This window comes from Mycteria americana, chromosome 7 (assembly GCF_035582795.1).
Source record: "Mycteria americana isolate JAX WOST 10 ecotype Jacksonville Zoo and Gardens chromosome 7, USCA_MyAme_1.0, whole genome shotgun sequence".
NCBI classification, from domain to species: domain Eukaryota; kingdom Metazoa; phylum Chordata; class Aves; order Ciconiiformes; family Ciconiidae; genus Mycteria; species Mycteria americana.
Genome location: NC_134371.1, coordinates 50,217,525 through 50,241,891, shown reverse-complemented (window position 1 = coordinate 50,241,891; position 24,367 = coordinate 50,217,525). Strand labels below are relative to the sequence as shown.

At 39.4% G+C, this 24,367-nt stretch overlaps 1 protein-coding gene and 1 long non-coding RNA gene across 8 annotated transcripts; one reads left to right on the top strand and one right to left on the bottom strand.

The window, feature by feature from the left end:
• LOC142412686 (uncharacterized) lies at nucleotides 1-12,331 on the top strand. Of its 5 annotated transcripts, none has more exons than XR_012776587.1 (6): nucleotides 1-173; nucleotides 3,858-4,072; nucleotides 4,192-4,310; nucleotides 5,384-7,451; nucleotides 7,720-7,791; nucleotides 12,071-12,331. It is a non-coding gene; the product is annotated as an uncharacterized LOC142412686 (long non-coding RNA). The 5 variants fall into 5 exon arrangements; XR_012776588.1 differs by having other exon boundaries at nucleotides 10-173; nucleotides 5,384-5,668; XR_012776585.1 differs by having other exon boundaries at nucleotides 3,861-4,072; nucleotides 5,384-7,791.
• On the bottom strand, nucleotides 577-23,935 carry ALG14 (ALG14 UDP-N-acetylglucosaminyltransferase subunit). 3 transcript variants are annotated; one of them, XM_075508322.1, is made up of 4 exons: nucleotides 23,357-23,935; nucleotides 20,950-21,101; nucleotides 15,924-16,050; nucleotides 585-1,077 (listed from the first exon to the last, which is right to left on the bottom strand). In XM_075508322.1, the coding sequence occupies exons 1-4, from the start codon at nucleotides 23,916-23,918 to the stop codon at nucleotides 896-898; spliced, it is 1,023 nt and encodes a 340-aa protein (XP_075364437.1). In that variant the 5' UTR covers nucleotides 23,919-23,935; the 3' UTR covers nucleotides 585-895. The 3 variants fall into 3 exon arrangements, with proteins under 3 accessions (XP_075364438.1, XP_075364437.1, XP_075364435.1); XM_075508320.1 differs by having other exon boundaries at nucleotides 593-1,077; nucleotides 15,928-16,050; XM_075508323.1 differs by lacking the exon at nucleotides 15,924-16,050 and having other exon boundaries at nucleotides 577-1,077.
• Between the last annotated feature and the right edge of the window lie 432 nt (nucleotides 23,936-24,367).

Here is a 24,367-nt window from a genome sequence, read left to right as displayed (position 1 = left end):
TATACTGGAAGTTAAATTCACTGTATCAGGAAGAGAGGGAAACTCTGTTCCTTCCCCTATTACTGATAGTAACACTTTTTTTTTCTTTTCTATATTTTACAGCCTGAACCAGTTCAGTTTTCCCAAGTGACAGTTTGCCCTTTGTGATGTAAACCTGCCAAGGATTTTTGCACGTAAGCTTTGAAGAAAGTACTTCTTAAATCTATAAGTACTGTGCCTGTGGCATGATACTTGTCACCTTTTTATTTATCTTAAGAAGTGAGCAACAATTTTCAAAAGGTGCCCTACGGATTATAAGGACAGCTTTGACAAGCCCAGAGGAAAAATGATACTGGTTTAATGCTTTGGGGGTTTTGGAAGACTGTAGAGTACAAACTGTCATGAAGCCAACTTAATATAACTGTTTCCTTTATACTCCAAGGATTCACAAGGGACTTCACTGCTAGCATACAGGAAATAAAGTCTGTTGTGCTAGAACAAGACTTTGTTTCTTACAATTTAGAAAACTACACAAAGTTTCCTTACAGGAAATGTTACAATTCATACAAATTCCCATATTTATTTGTAGACAAAAATTGCCATTCACATAGCAGGAAAACTAGATGAAAACAGAGACAGCATAGACTTAAGGCCATTATGGGGTACTGGTGAACAGACCTACATGATGGCGATAAATACAACTACACAAAAATGTATTTAAATATAGAGATATCTTTATTATTGTCTCCTTTTCCAGTACTAGCCTAATTTCTGAACAGGAATCCTTAAAAATAAATTGCTATATGAATGCATTTCTTCAGTGAGGAGCTTGCAGAGTTTATTTTAGGTAAAGCCTGTCTTCTGTTGCTACACTAGTCGACCAAGATATATTGACTTAGGATATTTTTCCTTTAGATCAGGCCACTGAACGATGAAGTAATCTGAAAAGTAGTACAGAATCCTTCCAGACAGGGATAAAGTTTCCACGCGGCAGATGCTCTCTACATACACAATGATTGCTCTCTTTATTCCTAGAAGCCCAAGAAGAAGAGCAGATATACAGACAGGAACACATGTTCCTGGTCCATTGCACAATACCTAAAAGAGATGAAACATTTTACAAAAGTAAAACACAAGTTTTTTCATACAGTAAAGAATTAAAAGTGTGTCTACTCATATAACATTACAGTTCCAAAAACATTCTTTCCAAAGATATTTTAAAAAACAGAAGAGGCAAGTGAATATGAAAAAAAAAGGGGAGGGGGTAATGTGTCAAACAAAAGACAGTATTTCATCTTTCTTTACATGTCAAGGAGGAGGAGAAGAGCTCTGAGATGGCACAGTTAATTTCTATGAAGGAAGCATAATTCCTTGACTCATGGGCATATAACTAAAAAAGCTTCCAATCTCAGTCACAGCTTTGTGTTATATCAATCATGACATTTGTGCACAGATTAAGGCATAATAAGGCCAAAGAAGTTTAATTAGGATTACTAAACCTGAGATCCAGTTATAAACCTCTTGAACATTGGCTTAAGTCAGCAAAACACTTAAGAGGTCAGCAAAAATGTGCTGATGAATTAGGACCTTCATCAGAATCTACTAGCTGATATGCATGACTGGATTTTTTTTTTCCTTTTAATAAACACTAATACATAGAAACAAGCATACAGAAGGAAGGTGTTTTGGTAAATACATGTCAAGTCCTTGTAGCAGAGGATCTCAAATTCACTTATAAATGTTAACAGTAAAAGAAAGTGGTGTTTCAATTTTAGACATTGGTAAACTGAAAAACAGATTGCTTAAAAGTAAAAGGTTTAAACCAGGGTATATTAGGCACTCTACTTGGGTATCAAAATTGATTTCGGGCAAGGAATTTCTCACATCAACTTTGCATACTAGATTTTTGAAATCAGAGTAATATACTATGGTTTCAAACCTCCTGCTGAACCTGATTTCAAGTAAATTCATGCTGGGACTTTAAAACCTACTCTACAGTCTGCTGACAACGAAGATCTGGGGTTTTTATACATTTGGCTTGGCAAGCAAGGACATAAACTAACCATACGCACTGCCTTTTAGCACTTCAAAGAAACTTTTCCATACCTGTGAACTAAACCAGGCATTTTGCCCTATTTCTTGACAAGTTTCATTAATTTGCACTGATGTTGATTGTGCTACTGGTACATGGCTACTGATACCTAAATTAAGGCATGTTTAGGTATCTCTATTTGTAATAACATTCGTTACTGTAGTGTAAACATAGGCATAGGAAACAACTTGGAGTGTTCTCCTGTTTGCAGGCAAAACCCACCAGGGTCCTTGCTGCAGAATCTGGTCTGTTTCAGACAAGTACATAAGAAGCACCAAAACAGTCCAAAGAAGTTATCTACTACTTTTTTTTGTGAGTTGAATAATCAGTCTGACTACTAATTTCAGATTCAAAATTCAGCTTTGAGCAAACAGATAAAAATATGCACCGCTAAACAGAAACTCCACTTTCCCTTTCATTGAGTAGAGCTACCTAGAGTACCAATACTGTCTCATCTTCATTGCTCCCCAAGCCCTTTTTCGGTTGCATTACAGTCCTCTTCCCTGTCCTTTCCTCCGTGTCTTCCATTTCGATGTTTCTCTGTACTCTACCCAGCCCTCCGAGATATCTCCCACCCATCCTCTCTTCCCTGGTTTTCTTTGTGATCTCTGGTATTCATCTCCCTCTGCGCCCCTGTTCCCTGGTGCCCTTCCATCTGTCTTCCTTCTGAACTCGTACTGGCTCTGCACTCTTTTAGCCTCCATCTACTATAAAAGCTCAACCCAGTTGTCTAAAGCCAGGAGAGAATTTCACATTGATCCCTTGCTTTCCACAGTCTGACAAAAAATACCAATTGCAGATATGATTTGGGTCAGGTAGACATCCTAACATTCTCCTCAGCCCAGAAGTTGAGAATTGTAGAACAGGTTTTACAAAAAGGTGAATTATTACAATCACGATCTTTATTAAGCCACTGTGCCATACACTTCATCCTACTTCCTCCCTTTATTAAACTTGGCTAGCAGCTCCAGTCTTTTTGGTATTTGGTATTCTTGTGTCTAGATGCACACACAAAGGTAAATGCTAGAGTGAATTCCAAACTAAGTGTACTCACAAAAGATCACGTAATGAAATAATAGTAAATGGGTCTACTTGTGAATCTATATGTAGCTCTAAAGGCCACACTGAGTTGCTGTTATTACTTTGCTGAGGTGCAAAACAGAAAAGCAATAATCAAAATTAAAATCATAATAAAATACATTTACTATATCCAGGTTTTGATATGATGCACTCAATTTATACCTTCTGCTACTGTTTATAACTTGTAAGCTGCTTCTCAGATGCCCTTTGATTCATGGAAAAGCACTTGCATGCAGGAAAAAGGATCAGGAAAATTATGGATTAGGCATCTCTAAAAAAACATGATCTGATCATAACTCATGTCCTCTGCTCTTTCCCCTTCCACACATACCTGTTCAAACAAGACAAAGCAGATGTCGTTCTATAGGATCTCTGTATACAAAATGCCCATAAAATACTCCGACTATAGATGTTCCTATTCCAAAATGCTTGGGTTTAGGAATTGTGCCCTGAAAGAGACTCTGGTATAAACCTGCTGAAGCCAACAGACAAATAGATCCCTATCTGAATTTGGGGTCATGATCTGCAAGTCAGAACTATTAATCAATCTTTCTGATCATTAAAAATTAACCTTCAGTTAACCTTCAGTGCGTGTCTAGAGACATGTTTTACCTAGAACTGGTGCAGTTACTCACGTGTTGGAGTGGCAATTCCCCTCCAAAAATCTGGTCTGACCAGTCCTACTTACTCCCTCTCACACCATCAGCAGGAAGGGAGACCAATGTTCCTGCTGCTTGGAATCCAACATCATACACTCATCAAGGGATACAGGGGAAGCTTCTGAGAAAACAAGTATGCACTTTATAAAGAGGAACCATTGCAGAATCTATAAGCTAGAAATGCTGCCATTCAGCTCCTGCCAGTATACGAACTTGTTGATGGTGGAAAGGAACTGAATCATCTACAGCCTTCCTTAAACATGTAAGAGAATATGGGCTGTCCTACTAGTGAATTTCAAAACACTGTTCAAAAGTAAATTTTAGAGAATGATTGATGTCTTCCACCTTGAAAAGACCAAGGCTTTTGTTTTTCCCCTCCAGTGGAATACAAGTATCTCTCAGGGAATCCAGTGGCAATCATTAGTATGCTGTGAGAAGAAGCACACGTCTATTGGGCAAGAAAGGACCAGGGCCTCTACAAGGTCAACCAGCTATTCAGGGTAAGTGTTTCCCAGTATCTATTTACTTTATCTACAAGGCTGCCTGTAGAACATTTATGTTGCAGGAGATAAGTCTCCGAAGATCTCTAGTTTATTTGGTTCAGCCTTCCTTGGTGAGGCAGCAGAAAGGGGTAAAGATGGGGCCAAAGACAATTTTTGTGTCACCTTTGTGACCTCTTGAGCTGCAACTGCCCAAGGACTTTCTTGGTCACTGGGCTATCTGACTTTGCTGCCAACAAGCTGTAAGGGATTGTTCCAGAGGCCAGTGCTGCAGGTCTCTTTACACCATTTACATTCACTTCTAATGCAAATAAATGTCCAGCTAACTGTTAAAATGGCTCACTGGCTGCCTGGCTTCACAGCTAGGCCTATAAACTAAATCCTACATACTAAAATCCTCTACCAATTCAATGTAACCAGACTTTTAAACAGTACAATAAACTAATAAATCTGTATATTAATAATCAACATTTATAGAAATATATTTATTTCTATATATTAGAAAATATATTAGAAACATATATATTAGAAACATATATATTAGAAAACAACATTTATACTTAGCAACTCTCTATAAATCTAATTTCATATTAATCACTTTCATATAAAAAGGGAATAGTTCTTGCCTTTCTGTTTGAGATATTTTCTACAGCTGTTGAAAGAAAACAAGCTAAGCCAGCAGTCTGGCACTCTGGGAACACTGGCACATGGCACCACTGCTGATAAAAGCTGCTTTAGAGCTGGTGAATGCAGCACTGTAGCAGAGTGACATTTACCAGCTAAACCACTGAAAGCATAGCTCACAGCTTCACTGGGATTAAATGTCAGGCCACTGGTTAAAACAAAAATGAGTAAAGCAGAAAACTTGCAGGTTTTCTCATAAATATGTAAACATACATTTGCTATATATCTTTAATGAAAAAGTATTTGAGTACTGCTTATGTTCCCAAATTACAACAAAGGGAGGACAACATAAATCCCCCTAAACTTAGCAGAAAGTGGAAAACTAATGTGAGATTTGCTTTGCATAAGAAACTGTCAACACCTGCTGTTCTCCTTAATGACTTCCACAGAGATTGGCCTTTGCCACCTGGACAAGAGCAGAAAAACTGCCCAGCTTTCTGGGGCTGGGCTGGCTTATGGTGTGGGAATGCTGATTGCTGCTGCAGGGTGATGCACACATGTGAACTGAAGACTGCACTGCTTGCCAGTTACGGAGCTACCTCCTGGAGTATGTTTAGGACATCGCTCAGGCCTCCTTAGTCCTGGTAATGCTCCCTTCCCCGCAGTGCTAAACAACTGGAGATAAGAACAATGGAATAGGTGGTGGTGACAGAGAACTACTAAAAGAGGCAAAGGCAAGTGGAGTGATACAAAACTGACTCAAGCTGTGTTAATTGCATGATCTTTGTATATCTATGCAAGTAAATGGACCTACTTTTTTAACAATGTAGGAAAAAAAACAATTAGGCATTTTCTGCTTCTTAGGAACAAGTGTGGGCTTAAAAGCAGTAATTCATTAATAATTGTATTTTGTTTGTGTTTTTGCTGGACTGCTAAAACTCAGCTTTTGTTGATAAATACTTCATTTCAGTGGCTATTTAACATTTGGGAACAAAAAGTAACTGTTCAGCCTGTTAAGATTTGAAAACCCAGAAGACATTTCTGAGGTTTGTCAGAAAAGCCAAGGAAATTTGAATAGCTGTTCCTGATATTTTAAGGAAGGAAAGGGGACAAAAAAAGAAGAAAGCATGGAAGAGAGAGGAAGTGGGAAACCAATTTGAATTACAATTGAAAAGAAGTTAGCACAGAAGAAAAAGGAGTTTTAAAACATGGCCATACTGCCATACTCTCATAGAAGATACTGAAGAAAAAACTTGCCTGTTTGCAATAAGGCTTCATTTAAAAACAAAAAAAAAAACCCACACCAAATCCCTTATATTCATCTGTCAAGAAAAAGGAGGAGCATAAACCAATCTCAGTCAGCTCTGATGAACAATTTAGACCATCCACAGATCTGACAAAACTCCTCAGCCAAAGGCATTTTCAGCAGAAAGTTCCTCGATTTGGACCAAGTTTGTCAAGTTTCCACCTTGCTAGGCAAAGCGAATTCTGGCTTTGGAATGAGTTTTCAAAGGTCAGCAAGAAAATGCACCAATTGGAGAAAGCAGCTAAAGGGATTATAATCTGTGCATTTTTATTTTCATTGCATGTTCTTAGTTGATGACGGACACCCAAATGTTGTGGTTTTGGTAGCTGGACTTACATAACCAAAAAAAAAAAAAAGTGCCATAGCAAGTTACAATACATGGAAACATCACAAAAATCAGCTAAGAAACTCTAGAAACACTGCCAGATAAAAATAATAAAACTTTCACAAAGGTAGCGGAAGTAACAATAAACCCAATTCAATGACATACAAATGCAGAAAACTAACAGGGGGCAGAAGACATTGTCTTGACACAAAGAAAGCCTCCTTCATGAAACTACAAATCTGACCATAGAACAACCTGAAAGATCTTTCAGAAACAAGGGAAATGGAGCAGAGAATGATTCCAGTGACAGGGAAACTGAACAGTCATGTTTAGTGAAAGCTGACTAGAGGTCCTTGGATACTGAAAGGAAAACTAAAAGAAAAACTGTAATAACATACTCATTTTTATGTCATGGCTAGTTTTGGGCTCCTGCATTCATCAGGTAGGAGCTAGGGGTTTTGACATTTCAGGAGTTTATTGCCTTTTATGATTTCAGAGTGTAATAAACAAAAAACATATGAACAAAAACATTTATTTGCTGGGGGAGGTTGTTTCTGTGGCACAAGAAGAGAGAATCTGCAATGAATTCATTTGTATTCTGCTATGTAAATTACAGCATCTCGTGAGCTCATCAGCACTTGCTTGTTTTCAGTATTATCTTACTGTTTTGAAAACTTCATACTAACCCCCTGTAAGGTGAGGTATCCAGCTGAACATTTTTTGTCCTTAACCTACAGAAGTACTGAGTGCTACCTACAAAAGCAGCTGTAATCTGGCTTCCCGGTCTCAGCTGTTCCCACTTCCTGCCCTGTCATTCCCAAGGACCGGGTTCAGCTGACTGCTCAGTGTATCCTGAACAGCCCCTAAGTCTGTGGGAAACACAACTGTATGCATTACGACCCTGCAGTTGTGGGACCAGCTCTCTTAATATTGGAGATGTTCTAACTGTAAAATTAAACTAACAAAAGCATCAGTGAACAAATATCTCAAATGTTAATTGTAAATATATTTATCTTATGAACTCATGACCAAGATGCAAGCCTGGAGAGTCAAGAAACCAGGGTTGTACTCACAGCTCCACTGTGCACTCACCATGGGATTTGGGGCATAGCACTTACTTTCTCTCACATCAGTATTTTTCACTTTAATACCAGGAAAACAACAATTTACTCCTCACAGAGGATGCATCAGGATTCCTGTATATCCTTCTCAGTGAAGATCTCCAGGTATGGAGAGTATTGTTTTTATTAGCATGTGTTTTGATTCAGTAGCATACTCAGAATAAGATAAAATGTATGTGCTATTTTCTTTTGAATAGAATTATTTTTTTAATATGTTCAGACATAGCAGGCCATATCCATTAAGAATCAACTTCTGCCAGTAACTTTGATGGCAACTTTAGCCTGGATGGCAAAAAGAGAAAAAATGTTACTTTTTTCATAAATGAGTAACTCTAAAAGGTTTCAAGAGATACATTGTTCATCTACATGGAGGTAATTCAGTTATGACAGAAATAAGATCTGTTCTAGGAAATATAAATCTATCTGACAATCAGAAAAACAAGAGAAATCTGAGAATTTAAGAGAGAAAGGGATTTCTACTTAGCTCAAATACTTAAGCATGTGGGAGGGAGTGTCCTTGTTAAAGCTATTGCTAGTCTAGCTCTTTAGCATGTCTGAAAATTCAAGTTTTGAACCTTGAGGAAAACTAGCTTAGAACTTTAAATATCTTTTAAGGTGTAAAAAAAAAAAAGGCAGGAACCTTTTCCATCAATTTCTTATTATTGCTATTGGTGGGGAGAAAGAAGTATTTCTGGTTCTGTTTGAACAATATAAAAGTCATTAAACTACCTACTGGCTTATTCTTTTTGAATAGTGAAGATCTTATTCAGTTCACTTCCCTCCACAACCTGAAAATAACACCAGCTAAAACTTCACACCCTATTTGCTGTTTGAACATACCTGCGGAATGCAGGCTAGGACAAAAAATCTAGATGTGTAGTCTGATGTAAATTCGGTAATTAAGGTAGAATTGAATTTTAGCTGGGTACACTTTCATCTTCTATCTAAATCATGTGAACCATCAGGGGTGCAAAAGGATAGTTACAGTGTTCTATAGCAGCAGCTTGTGTTCAGGCTGGTCAGCAGCTATAGCTTGCAGCATTGCCATGAAAACCTTTCTAGTCCACTTCTGTGTATCTTGTTAGTACAGTTCCCGTTGTTGTTGTTGTACAATACACAAAGTAGGTGAGGTGCTCTTCAAAACAAACAGGGACATGTGTGGTCCTACAGGCACATTACCTAACTAGGATAAATGAGATCAGTGAATGCCAGAATGGGGAAGACAGAAGTGGAAGAGCAAGGACTTAAATTAGCACACTGTGCAATTGGGTTTCTAATGTGCACTACTTTTTTTCTGAGTATTATTTTCATCATAAAATGAAATATATTGGGAAGCATCACCAACTCTCTCATTTTCCCAGCTCTCACTTTATAAAAGGCTGGGGAGAGGGAGACAAAAACCTTACCTAGTGGATTTTTCTACAGGAGAAAAGGGGAGGTTCCACAAAACCACTAGGAACTAGGTTTAACAACAGGATTTAATTGTAACAGCACTAGCATTGTTGCTTCTGCCTCCTAGGCACTTAGTGACCCAGAGTTACCAGCCCAGTGTCCTGAGGGGCAAGAGACAAGGGAAGGGGCCCAGCTGATGTGATCTGGATCAGCATCCACATGCAAAGTAGTAAGGGAAGCTCCTAGTTTCTGGATCTCAGTAGAGCTCAGGAGTTTGGCTACACATGTGGCTATTTGACACTGTAAAGACTTAAATAGCTCAGGTCTGTTTCTGGGTATGCCTAGGGGCTTTACTGATGAAAGGAAAGATAACTGGGGTCATTAAGAGCCTCAGAAGTTAGGCAACAGCTTAGGGAGGAAAGTTTGAGAACCTAGATTTGGACGCATAAAGAAACATGCAGGCTTGACTTTTTTTTTTTTTTTTTTGATGAAGCTAACTTTAGGCACCCTACTTAACTGCCCCTGTATTTCAGGTGAAAGGTGGCAGGTCTGTCATTGGGATTAAAAGGTCTTTGGAATGGTAGCTTCCATCCATCCATCCATAGGATGCTTCTGCAGGTATGCGGAAGCAGAATGGGACATGTGAGCTCAGCATAGTCCCCAGCCTAGCTGCTAAATTTTTACAATGAGAAACATAGAACCAATTAATTGAAAATAATAATGAATGACAGGTGTGAAAGTGGACCTAATGCTCAAGTCTGTCAGAATGTTAGTGTTGGCTATTAAAACATTAAATTAACACCCAGACTGTCAGTGGGACCAACCAAACATCACGATCTCTGCCAGAATTTTGTGTCAAGAAATAGTGGCACCAGTGTGTCTTGTGAGAAACTGTGGGAGATGGATAGAAAGCTGGTTAAAAAAGAACAAGATTACCAAGGCAGATGCAGGCTGGAGAATAAACTAACTCCTAGCTACGTTACCATGGAGTGGGTCTGTGGCTGCTGATAAATTAGTGGGAAGTAAAGGAAATTTGACTTCATGTGGATGAAAAAGCCGGTCATAAAACAATTCAGTAAAAGGCTTTTGCCAAGTAAATGAAATGGTAGTTAACGAACTACATCTGTAGCTATGAACACTAGGTACTAGCTGTCTTTCAGCAAGCTGTTGTTCTAAGTGTCACCTTGGTTGAGTCTGAACCTGACTACTTGGTCAGAGCACCATGAGAAATACCATCTAACCTTTTAAAGCCTATTTAAAAATAAGGGCTTATCTCATCTCCTGATATCAAAAAGTACTGCTTATTATAGTACCCTGCTTCTACTCAAAAGGAAAGGAGAAATTAAATCCAAAGACTTAAATATAATCATACATATTACTAATAGTGGCCTAAAACGAGCCTTTAATTGCAAATCTCAATGTGTCTTTCATTAGTCAAGCATTCATTTAACTAGAACTTGAACATGGTATTTTAGGTGAGCTAAAACTGATATTTTATATGTATATAAACATCTTTGAGGCTACTGCCTAATCACTGCAGTTGGTATAGCAAGAATCCGCATCAAATATCTGCCCAAAATGTCTTTACAATGCTAACACCTCTAGGTTTTGCAATCTGTATCTGCATACCAGTGGCCTGGTTCAGTGGTCAGATTTAGCGAGACTGTTTACTTGAAACCATGCTTTATAACATACATGGAAGTGTGACCAGGGTGTTCATTAAGTTCATAATGAACCCGATAGCTGATGAGTTAAGACTGATCTGTCTTTAGTTTAAACTCTACTTAAACCCAAGCTAAGATCCCAGTTCATCTTTACTGCTATTTCTACCTCCCTCTGAAATGCAGTGTCTATAGGCAAGTCTGGCAGTCACAGAAAGATCAGAGCTACGACCTAGCTTTAAACTAACTGATATGAATAGCTTTAGACATTTATCTGTGCTCAGCAGAGGGTAATTCTACATTGTGGCTGCAGGGTAGCTTAACACAGCACACAAGGTAGAGGAGGGGTGAATAAGACTCATATTTTCATTAGCACTGAGAAGTTAAACACAAATTTGGATGGCTTAACTTGTTTTCTTTTTAGACTATACAGTTTGTATCACTGATGGTCTTAATCCGATGTTCTTACTCTTGCCTATTTTGACTGTTTTGATCCCAGAATAATAATAGTAGATCAGACATACTGTAAAATCAATCTGGTCTGAAAGAATTATAAATAGCGGGGAAAGATTCAGTGCACAAAAGAATGCACGAGATAGTCTCAATACTGCATTATACAAAGTTCACTTCTTATGAAGTGAATAGAGAAAAAACGCCACCGCCCAGATTTTGCAGTTTTCCACAAAGTTCTTATTAGAACTGTGATATAAGGGACAATAACTTATTATTTGTCATAGTGATTTGTTAAAGTGCTATGAACTTAAGACATTTTGGGCAGGACACAAAGAATGGAAAATCTTAGCTAAATGAAATAATGATCTCCTTTCATATAGCTTACTGTGTGAACACTTCTGTAACAACTTGAGAAGCTTGTTGTAGTGAATTTAACCAGTTGGAGGACTGGGCATGTGTGATGGGATATGCAGTCATAAAAGAATCGGTAGACTGCTAGAAGCATAATCAGCTGTGGAGGTTTCAGGCTTCTAGAAATAAGTTTAAAAAGGAGAGACCCATTCAGCTGCCAGCTGGTGGGGAGGGAGACAGCAGAGCTTGTTGTACTTGCTGTGCAAATGTAAACTTCTTACTACAAGACTTCCCACGGGAAGGAGGCCCTAATGTGGAAGGATAGCTGCCTTCGCCTGATTTAACCCAGGCTTTTCCAAATAGCAGTGATCTGAAAGTATCTGTTTATCTCTGGCTCTGTAGAGCACTGAGGCAGTAGGAACTGCTGAGAGGTGTCCCCAGAAAAGCAAAAAAGTCTGGTCCTAAGGGTCCAGGATGCACAATCCACTAATGAATAGAGCTTTCGCAGCATTTCTGCACAATTCTAGGTGAAATTTAATTACATCAAAGGAGAGCAAATCACTGACCCAATTACATACCCCTTCTATGGCTGAAAACAAGGACTGGATGCATCTCTGTACAGCTTTCTGCTGTGTGGTGCACACATATCCTTTGTTTTCAGTTTGAATTTCAGGTATGCCAGAACGAATGGAATAATCATGACCCATCCAAAGGGCTAGATCACCTGAAGACCTGTTTTCGGGGCTGGCAAATCGGCCCAGAGACAAAAGGGACAATAGTTCTGTAAGCAGCAATATTACAGGAAGGCTGTAACATTAGTTTATTCCTCCTTGGACATCAAATAATTTACCTAAGATTCAGTAATTTTCTCTATCTTTGGGAAAAATCTCTGTGCAGCCTGTCTAATTTTCTGTTACTCTCTAAGAAGGATTTGCATCTTTCCCTAGATGGTAGATCTTCTAACACTTATTCTGGCTTTATGTTTCTTCTCAGCCTTTCTCTCAATGAAGGCAATAAAAGCCTCTCTTCTCTGACCAGCTGCCTGTTTTCATGGTAGGAATTTGCAGTCTTTGAGGCTATGACTGCATATTAAATCTGGCTGCAACTGATGAATGGTTTTAAAAGCTTTTCTGGGGGAAGGAAGGTGTAGGCAGAGTATGCTGGCACAAGCCTTACTTTCCTAGAATTTTAGGCCTCTGCAAAGGAAGCCTATCTAAGGTTGACACATTGTAAAAATTAAGGCCAGCGAGCGTAGATGTGCCCAGCGTAGATGTGCCTGCAAAACACTCTTGACACCTATATTTCTGTAATTCTTGGCTATAGGAACACAAGCCGATCATCACTTCTGACATCTTAATGTTGTTACTTGGTTTAATATCTCTAAAGAGACAACTTTGCAGAGCACAGATGTTCATAACTCAGAAATAGGCCTCTTAGGGATGATCTCAAACTGAACAACTAAGCTAACTTTTACATTTCTTAAACTCTCTGGGGGCTCATTTCAAGTGTGGGTCAAGTCCTGCAAGATGGCAAAGGTCTCCTGGAAGTTGTTCAGTTCTTTCTGAACTCACTATCATGAACAAGGGTTAGATGGAACTGCTTTCTCATGCAAAGTAAACTAAGAAGCTTTGCCATAAGATCAGGAAAGGCGACACAGGGCTCATGTAAATAAGCACATATAAAGTAACTCCTGTGCAGGTAGGTTTGCTGTTTCCCCTTTACAGCTATTTTGGCTCCACAGACATGCTAGTTATGCCAACCTAAGCCTATCTGCTCCAAATCTTGCCTTTGTGCACCTAATGGTTTCAGGCTCCCTTTGCAGTAATTCTCTTGTCCTGCATTCCTTAAACTCCAACATTGCTGCTTTTCTCTAGCTTTTGGGTGTCTGGAGAAAACTTCAGTCATTCCTTCAAACATGCACACATTTGTGACAAGCCTAAAAGTGAGTGTAAGGATTTGGGGACCACTCATACGTACAAATGACTTAGAAGCAATTCAAACTTGTCTTTCCCTCCTGCAGTTAAACAAAACCAGTTGCATAGACTGAAAATGTACAGTACCCATAAGCTCTACTGTTTGAAAAAATGAAGCTCTCAGCATGATGTAATACTGTGCTTGTTTCTAAACTCGGGTGTTGACTTCCGTGCCAAAAGTTATAGACGAGTCCTGTAAATGCCAGCATTTGTCCCACCCTTTCTAGTTCTTTAAACTACTAAGCATTACATTTTGCCAAGAGTAGGGGGAGTTGCAATTCACCACGAACATTTTCTTCTAAAGGCAATTAAATATTACCAGTTGCTTCACATACCACACAATCTTTTCACTGGCAATGTGAGACATTTTAATCCCTCAGTCACTCCCCTTTGGTAAGTGTTTTAAAATCTTTACAGCTCTCTGACGTATTATATTTTACAGAATTCTTAAACTAAGATATGCATACAAGTAGCAGTATGCAAGCAGCTTTCAAGTGGTATAAGATTTGGCATAACACCAGAGATGCTTCTGCTGGTAGCAGTACCAGCTGCTATTGTGGGTGATGATGGTACCTGGCAGAAAAATATTTGGGAACTCCCTCCCCTCCAGCCCTTCTCTAATCGCCGATAAGGACTCTTTGGGTAGTATTTTGAGTCAGTGGTTCCCTTAAACACTACAAAGGGCTTAAAGGCCTTGCTAAAATGTATCCTTAATTTTACAAGGACAAGTGTTTTTCAAAAGCATTAGGCTTTTGACAGCTTATCACAGTTCATAAACTCCAACAATTGTTTCTAACAGTTCTACATGTAAATCCCACTGTCACTTTAAATTCCTCTTGTAAACAGAGAAACCATGGAATTAGATTAGTAACTTCCTGCTCTTCTCCTATGATGTGTCCTGTTGACACTTTTGGTAATCTATTAAGCTACACAGTGAGATTTTCCAGTCTATTTCTTTTGCAATAAGAAGTTAAAAAAGTATATACATTAACCGAAACCAGTGGTGTAGCAAAGTGATTCCTAAGTATTTGTTACTCGCATTTGGTCCAAGATGTCTGCTTCATGTAAACAGCCCTTTATTATTACCCCTCCCCCCAAATTAAAATCACCGTAAAAAGAATAGTATGCCATCTCTTTCTCCCTCCCAACTTTATCTCCAGTTTTCAGAATAGGCTTGAAAAACAAGAACTGCAAAAAGCTACTTTTGTTATGCACACTAAACTGCTCTGAAAACTCCAGCAAGCAAGTAGCTTTTGATCTGATAGGAACTGACCAGTATTATTGAAGCCCATGAGACCAAATTATTCACAGCAGCTTCTCTAAACATTCAAAATATCACAAATATATATGAGCCTCTTTAGAATTAGCCATACAGTTAACAATGAGAGCTAAAAAAAGTCTGCTTACAAACATCCTCTGTGGCTGCTACTAAATTATGAAAAATGTCTTGTAACTGCACAAGTTTTTACAGGTTTCATTAAAATATTTAAAACCCCATAAAATATTAATTTGAAATTCTGCTAAAATAATGCTTCTTTAAAAAACTCAGGTTTGGATAACTGACTCCTTAAGATGACAACAACTCTAGCAAAAAGCCAGCTTTAACCAAAATTTCTCTTAAATAATTGTAGGACTTAAACCTGGGAGTCCAGTGCACTACCTTTTGAGTCTTGCATTAACACAAAACTTTATTGATTGGATATCTCTATTTCAGTTCTATAGTCTGACAACCCTGAATGCTTCTGACTTGATTAAGTGTTTGGAATATTTTTAATTAAATGTTGTAATTAGCATTAGAGTGCAGTTTTGTGAGTAGCTTGAAAAAGTTAGTAAAGTGCCAAGGAGTTGCCACTTCAGTAGTGATGTTTTTTGTCATTAGATGAGATAAATTATGTCAGTCAGCCAAAGACTAAATAAACATGCATGTAGCTGAAAAGTCCATGTAAGCACAAGAACTGAATCTGTATATATTTCTGCTGGTCTGAACCTGCCTGTTCCAGACTGGTCACACCATTTCAGGAGCAAGACCAGCCAACAGGATAACCAGGCTTTCAGGCACAGTTTGTGCTGTTGCAATCCTGAAGAGATATTATCAAGAACCTGCAACCTTGTTTGTGCTAGCTCTACCAGCATTAACAAGGGTGGGACACACTCTCTGATACTACCTCTGCAAACTTTGAGAGGAGAAACTGGTATTTGCTACTCTAATTTGCCAGCAGTGCAACCCGTTCTCTTTCTTGATGTATTGCTGCTGTATCTCTTTCAGCTTTAATTTTACATTCAAAAATACTTTTTCTGTGAATGGTAAATCTAAGCATACGTATGAGATAGTCTGCAATGTCTTGATATTCCAAATGCTTTTACGATGCAGATTAGCAAGTTCTCAATAAATTAAAATTTACTTTACCTACCAAATCTGGTTTCAGTTTGTAGGTCAAAGGAAGGGAGTAAAGTATGGAGTACAGGGTTGTTACCACAGAGGAGGTCCAAGATTGTCTAACCTCACGGCTTCTGGGAATGCGATCAAGGGTGAACTGGAAGAGAGCACGATAAGTTGAATTGTTATTTTTCTAAGAATGTTGTTGCTCCTTCTATGGAGTTATTAGATCTGTCTGTGCCAACTTTTTCTTTTTTTTTTTTTTTTTTTTTAAATCTAGTTTGGAAATGTTTGGGTATGAAACCTTTTCTTAGATACCTTTTTCAGTGTTGTGCTTAGCGCTCCTGGCAATAAAGTAAAACGAAATACTGGAACTATATATCTATTTTTTAATCTCTTCTAATTTTACTTTAAAACATTCCTAAGTTAATAAACAATTCAGCTAGAGCAGCTTCACCCACAGTATGTTAACGTAGTGCCCCACCTTGTGGTCACCGAGACACAAGTCTAGGTCTCATTAGATAGAATCCAAACACGATGACTCTTCTGTCTCTTGCCTGTTTAAATTCTTCATGGATTTACACTGCAGAAAATGTAACAACTTTTCTCAGCTAATGTCTGGTGCATACTATTAAAAAATATAACAGCAAATATCACTATCCTTTAAATGAGTACTCAATGAGTATTCAAAAGATATGCAAGATGCATATTCAAAATGCAAAATATTTGCATAAAGAAACAGGAAAGAACACCTTATCATTAAATAAAAAGTAAGTTTAAGAAATAGTTTTCTTTGTTCTTTCCCTACGAAAAAGTAGAGATTATTCACTGTGTGTAAAAGGTATCAAATTAATAAAACACAGATGTTTTCTGTTTGTCTCGGAACACTGTAAGCAGTTAACAGTAGTTAGGCTTCCTGCACTCTTCACAGATGGCTTTTACCTTGACACAGAGTAACTACACCTAGGAACTATTGCTACATCAGAAGGCAGTCCCGATGCGAATGAAATTTTTGACGGTTTAAATGAAAGACAAATATAATGGCTGCAGTGCACTGTTCGTTGGCATTGACATTGTTTAGATTTGGACAATGGTCACTATCTTGCTTCATATGGGACACCAGATCACTACCACTCTGGCAGAACTCATATTGGGAATGAGAGACTCTAAATATCATTATAAATACCGAAAATTGCCCAGTTACTTCAAATATGACAATTAGCAATGGTATAGCTTAGCCCTCATGATTTGTGACCAGGAAAGATTATGTTGCCAATAGCTGTACAGTAAATACAAACTACAAATCAGTTTTGAACAGCAAAAACTGGGGCTTTTTAAATATATAAGGTGGAAAGAATAAAAAAAAACCCCACTTATAAATGCAGAATATTAAGTTAATTTTCTTGACTGAAATTATTCTGTTTCATTGTGATAAGGTTCTTCAATTGCAGTGATGCTGGCAGGCATTAACAGATGTTACGAACTGGTTGTTTTATGTTTTATTTGCAGGTGTTGAAACTCTGATTGCATTAGTCTGACAACAGAATATGGAAAAATAAACATGCCCCCTGCTCCCCATTTAACAGGATTCTGGTTATCACTACCTCTCTATTTCTTAAAGCTTTGGAAGAGATCAGGTGATAAAAAGAAATGCTGTAAGTGGAGTTTAGACCCTTGCATAGCATTCAGTCCTGCAAGAAATACGTGTATGATAAGGTAGTTTTAGGCAGATCAGGTTTCACTGGAACTACTCAGGATGCTCCCTTCACTGTAAGAATGGTGTTAAACAATATTTGCCAAAAAAAGTATGTGATTTTCTTCATCATAAAAAACTGATTTCAGCAAAACTTGGCAGGGTCCCCAAACAGTATCAAAGTAGAAATTTACTTGTAGAATTCAGGTAAAGATCAAACTGGTTTTATCTATGCTCTTCAAAAAACATGCTTGAAACTTTGCACATCAGTGTCTATGTCGTGTGTTAGGACTTCAGCCCACATATCAATCAACATTTAAATATTAAGCTGAGAAACAAAACTGGATTTTGTTTGTTTGTTTAAAAGCCACTGCCAGATGCTTCTGCAATCCCAGCCTCTCACCTGATGGAGTACTGTTAGTATTCCAGACAAAGGTACCTCCTGCATCTTTTGCTGGAAAATTGCATATTATGTCTGATACCAGAAACACACAAATTGCTCCCCTATCTTCTATGGTATCATATTGTTGCATTTATTTTTCCTTACATCTTTAGTGGAGTCGGAAACCTTTGTGTTATTTGAAGACAAATGTTCCAAACTGGCAATTCTGTAACGGTTGACTGGGTATTGCAATTTCAAAACCAGTGATGTAGTCCTTTACCTAGTTAACACTGTTGTTTTGCAAGCATGCAAGGAAAAGTAGGTGGAAAATTGCCACTGCTGTGACGTATTACAGTATGCTCAAGTGAATATACTGCAATGCTTGCAAAGAGACTGGGTTTATGTAGTTCTGTTTCCTGCTGAGGAACAAGATTTCTTAGCATGATATCTCTCATGAAACATAAAATGGAAAAGAACATGTGGTCAGATGAGCATTATGTAAAGGTTAGTTAATCTGGTTGCTCATCTCAGACATGACAAATGGGGGTAAGAGATCCAGTGAAGAATTCGTGTTCTTCAGTCAACAAATCTAAGCTGTCTTTCTACTGCCAGAGTAGGTCAGCAGGAGCTGAAGCAGGTTCTCTATGCTGAGCGCAGAAGGTTCCCTGAGTAACAGCTCTGGGGGCAGCCATGTAGAATAGTTGTGGTTACAGGCTGAGGGCAACAGAGAACAAAGAGGCAAGTGATAGCAGGACCAGAGACTTTTCATAGCAGGCATTTTGGATTTTTTTTTTTTTCCCCAAGAGACTTAGTGAGTAGATGTGCAGCATTTTGCTTCTTGTAAGCAAGATGCTCATTCTGGCTTCCTTTCCTTCTCCCTGAATACTGTAGCTTTTATAACTGGGCTAGACCACAGATCAAAAGAAAAATTGGTTATATTTGTATTTTTTTACATTGGAATTTGTTAAATGTGTACACTGATTTTTCTCTTAGGTCATTATTGTAATCTGTCTTCTGTCCAGTCCTTAGTTCTGGAAAAATTTACTTCCTTGACAAGATGAGGAAGGGAATGACCGTGGGTTGAAGCATTCAGACTTTTCCCTTTAATTTATTAAAAGCTGCAAGAAGCTACTAACACATGATTTTTAAATGCTTGATGATCTCCAGCATACCCAGTGCCAAAACACGTACTACTTGAAAGCACACTCTGAAACTTAGTAAATATATGTTATAGGCACGTGACCTTTACTTTCCAAAATTTATCTTCCATTTTCACTCTAAATATTTTTGCTCAGTGGAAAAAGAATGGCCAAAGGAAAATGAGCATCTGTTATCCAGACAGCAAACTCAGATGCAGCCAAAAATGTTCCTCTGGCTTTCAATGCTGAGGGAAAATATAACTACATGATCTGTTAGCAGTTGGAGAGGGTACAAAAGGGAAACTGCTTAGCAAAACTAAGTGAACTAGTGGAAAACTGCATAATCCTTTAATACTCAAAATATGTATTTTTAAGAAATTTAATAATTTAGGGTTGGACTTTTTTAGATAAGTGAGTATGACTGTGTGAATGACTAATTACCAAACAAGATTTCTCTGAAAAGGAAATACCTCCGGTCACTTTACTAAACTTTCATCCTTGGTGCACAATGAGAGAAGAGACTGCTACACTCAATTTTAAACTAAGTAATCCCCACTTGATTCAGCAACTTGTGGTAGACAAGGAACCTTTGTCTTCCAAGGTGAAAGTGGGGTAAACAAACTTAAAGATGTAATTCCTAAGTGAGCCTGTTGCTCACCTTAGCAGCAGTTGCTTTACATTAAAAGGGTTTATTCTGAAAATCGTTGGTACTGAGTTCTACAATCTTTTGTCCCAGCAGTGCTGCTGAAGACAACAGAAATATCAGAAGTGCACCATATGAAATCAATACCACGTAAATAATTAATTCACTGCGTGTTGTACTACTTGCTCAAAAGGACTAAGATTTTTGTAGTCAGAACATTAATTTCCATTGTACTTATTCCAATTTCTAAATAAATATATAATCTTTCTCCTAATTTCACTGGACATTAAATCACACTTTAACTCACCAGAGAGTCATACTCTGTCTGTTAATCATACAGCAAACTAGCTCAAAGCAAGCAAACATTTGATAAAAAGATAAACAAAATATTTTCATTATTTTTTTCATGATTTTTAGGAGTTCAGCATTTGCTCAGGTCATCAACCAGAAAACTATCTGACCTTAAGAGGTATTGCATATTTTTAAAATGTCTGTAACTAATGCTCTATTTTAAAATCCAACCAAAACACAGTCTAGAAACACACAAAAATAATACAATTTCAATTAAGGTTTTCTTAGATAAAATATTTTTAGATATAATTTCTTTCCAAAAAATACATTATGTCACTGAGGGAAATGCCAAACTAAAAAATAAAACAAAAAAACCTCACCATATTTCTGCCCCCGTATTTTTATAGCTACAAATAACACTTCCATGGCCAGCTGGTTTACAAAATTATAAGAGATTTATTTTCAGCATCCTTTTCTTGAGCAAGAGGTAGCCTTCTTTGCACAGTCACTTTCACTACAATTATGTTCCCTCATTGCTTTAAATGGATTAACATGTTAACAGGACATAAAGACCATTTTAAGAGAAAGTAAGGAAGGTGGTAGTGAAAACTGGCAGCAAGAACGGCATTTGCTATTTTTAGGTATATTTACTTTGCATTTTCAGTGTCTCTCTAGTACAGCATTAATTAATAGTGTTTATTTAGTTCACTTTTAGAAATGTAAAACCCAGTATGTACCGAATGGCACCTTTAGCTGAACTTTAGTGCTAATGATTATCAATACCTAGAAAATCAAAAGCACCTGCTGATCTTAAAAATATCCTTTTAAAGAATCACTTCCAAATTGTCTTGCAACGGAATGTCATGTTAAGATCATTTTATCTTACAAGAGCATATTTAACAAGTTACCTGTGAATTGGAGAATGTTTCAGACCTTTTTTGTTCAAAAGAACGTATTTTAGCTTCACTCATTTTATCTGAGTCTGCAAAAATATAATGTCTAGGAGAGTATGACTCCGACAAACAGCTAAGTAACCTCAGGATTTCTGCTGTGTGCCCACCTGTAAAAAAAAATAAACTGCAGTTAATATGTGAATAATTTTGTAACTTTCAATTTCTTCAGCTGAATTAGTCACTTTTCCTTTTAAAACTTATTAGTACTAATATTATCAGTGACACTCTTCTGAGAGTAAAGGATTCAATTAAAGGATGTTGAGACTGTTTAAGTAACATTCAAGACAATTCAGCTCCCACTGAAACTGTATTGATGGAATTTTTTCAGTTAAATGGGATTGAACCAGGATCACACAGAAGTCTGACATTTGTGTTTAATGTCCTGTACACGATGCAAAAACAAGAGGGCAAAGAGTTATGCTGTAGTCCATACTCAAGAGCCATACCATGGTGCAACGGTCAAAATGAAGCTGGACAGGACCTGGCTCAGAGCTGAGCCATGGAAGCGTACCTCCTGCTGTCCCTACCCAGTGTTTAGTCCTACAACCTCCAAGAGCAGAGGCTGCACTATCCCAGCTCATAATACTGAAATCAAGCAAGCAGCATTTTCACTCTGCAGCTACGCCAGTGTAAAAGCTGAGTGCTTACAGAAGAAACAGGCCAGCTCCAGCCAAGCGCTTTAACCACTGCCCTTGAACAGGTGTTGATAACCTTCTAACTGCAAGGTCACTTTGTTCAGGTAGCTAAACTGGCACTAAACTGGAGAGAAGGGGAGGGTGTACTTATTGTATTTTTTGGGAGCTGGTTAATTTTTTTTTTGTCAGTTGAGTTTCCTGAACCGGAATTACAGGAATACGCGTAACAGTGGAAGAGGGGAGGGGGAAGATTGCGTAGGTAAAGTGGAGCTGGCTCACCTTTTACCTGTAGGGCTGGGTCGGCTTAACATAAAACTGCACCCATAAGTATTGGCATAAGCATTTACTGGATGTGTTACTTTTCACTCTGCTGGAAGTTGCAGACCAAAATAGTAAACTAAATGTATTCCTACTACCTCCTGCTGTCCAGTGTCATTAGCCTCCTAAGAGACCTTTGCTATACAAGTCAAGCACTCTTAGCTGGCAAACAACTGACAAGCAGCAAGAGCTTTGCTGCTACATTAGACACGAGAGTTTGCCACCTTTCCGTAGAATTTCATGCGGTATTTTTCAAAGACGTTTGGAGGGATTTCTCAAGAGCAATAATTTTTTGAAGCTTTCACAAATTTTAATGCAATCGTCTGAGTGTTCACAGAAGAGCAGGAGATTCCCACTTCAAAAAAGTCTCAAAGTATAGGCTTGAAGATTATATGAATCTTAACTGACTTACGAATTATTTCACCTGGTAAGCTTATGTATAGTGAATGTATTTTTTTAATATGTATGAACTGGATTCCAAAGGACCGAAGGAAAACAAGCACGTTTCCAGCCCTGGTGGAAGTAAAGATGACCTGAAAAATTATAAAACTGCCAGTCAAACTCAGATTGCAGAAAGATCCTGGGATTATTACTCAATTAGTTGATGCGCAAAAACCACAGGGATACTGAGGTAATGAAATCAAAGCTTGCCTTGATTTGTCAACTACAAATTTTCAAGGTAGTCTAATTTGGGGGGGCAAATTAATTGCCCTGCAACTCTGGGGAGGTGACAAGGAGCAGCAGATATGTGTGTGTGTCCCCTTAGCGTGGCGTGATGCACTTGGACAACAGTACTGCCTCTGGCAGGCCCGCGTGAGACTCTCATAAGTAAACCACAGAAACATGGTTTGGGTAAAATTATTATGAAATGTCACGTATGTAAGGTGTGCACCGATCTTTGGAAAGCCTTGCCCTGAATCGCCATCGATAATTTTCTGTGAGAAGACCATGCAGCTGCACAGGTCTGTCCTGCATCAGTTTTAGTCCATATATTCGTTAGTGACTTCGATGAAACGCATGTGCCACCTGAAGGAAAGGTTCAGAACTCAAACTGTCAGACATAGATACAGATGAAAATGCCCCAAATAAAGACGAAGCTTAACAATTACTCAAATCAAGAACTAAAAAAACCAAAGACAGGCGGCGGCCTCGAGGGTGCAGTGGGGGAACAGCCGTGCGGGCACCCCGGCAGCGGCTCCTGACACGCGGCCGCCGGCGGGCTGGCCTCCCCTCAGCGCGGTACTACCGCGGCCGCCATCGCGACTACAACTCCCGGCATGCACCAGGACACACCGACGACCGCCGCGCTGGCCCTCCCCCGCGCTGCATGCCGGGAGCCGTAGTTCCTGGTGCCCGCCGCGGGCGCTCTGCGCCGCAACCCACTCGCGCTGGCGGCAACCCTGACTCACCGGAGCCGGCCACCACCAGGAGCCTGAGGGGAGGTGTCCGCCGGCCGCGGCGCCTCCTCGCCAGGAGCGCCAAGGGGACGAGCAGTAAGGGGAGGAGGAGGAGGAGGGCGGCAGGCAGTGGGGGTTCCATGGCGCGGCCGCAGCCGTCCCATCGCCCCGCGCGGAAGCGGGCGGTAGCACCTCCCGGCGCACGGCAGCCGGCGTGGCTCAAACCACCTCCCCCCCGTCTGTAAGCGCTGCCCCAGCGCCGCTGCCCGAGGGCTGTGGTGGCGGCGGGAGAGCGGCCCGCCGTGTAGCGGGCTGGGCTCGGCCGGGCCAGCGGTGCGCACGGCGGGCGCTGCGGGGCCGGCGGCGGTTGGGCCGTGCCGGGGCAGCAGCGCAGGGCCCGGGGCTGGGCTGTCGCCTGTTCTCGGCGCGGGTGGTCGCAGGCCGCCGTCTGAGCGGGGCCGCGCGGTTGCCGTCGGGTGTGTGACGAGTGTTCGCGGTAATGAAGTGTGAGACGCTTCCTAAATGTAAAAAGGCTGGGTCTGTCCTCCGGTACGCGTTTGACGAGCGTTGTCATTTATCCATGAAAACAGCAGAAACTGGCCTCCACCGCTTCGGCCACTGGTCAGCCGAGTCCCTGGAGCTCCGGAATACTCTCCTGTCAGAGCTTGACCACGAGGGTAAATGAGTACTGATGCTTTCGTCGTATTGCACGCCGAACCAGCCCTCCGTGCCCTAGTCTGCCTTTCTGCATGGGTTGCAATCAGCTGAAAGGAGATCTAACTGCTTTAATTCATTTGTAAATTGAGAAATACATACTGAAGAAGTAAGTCATGTGGCTCCACTGACATGTGGCTCCACAGATTGCTGCAGGAATTTGCAACCATGTCCAGGCATAATCTTTATCCAGGGATGTATGCATATATGGAACTGTAATTGTACATAGCCTATAATAATGCATAAAATGAAGAATATTAATATTTCACTGCCTCTCATGATTCTTGTTTTTATTCATTCTGATACTTT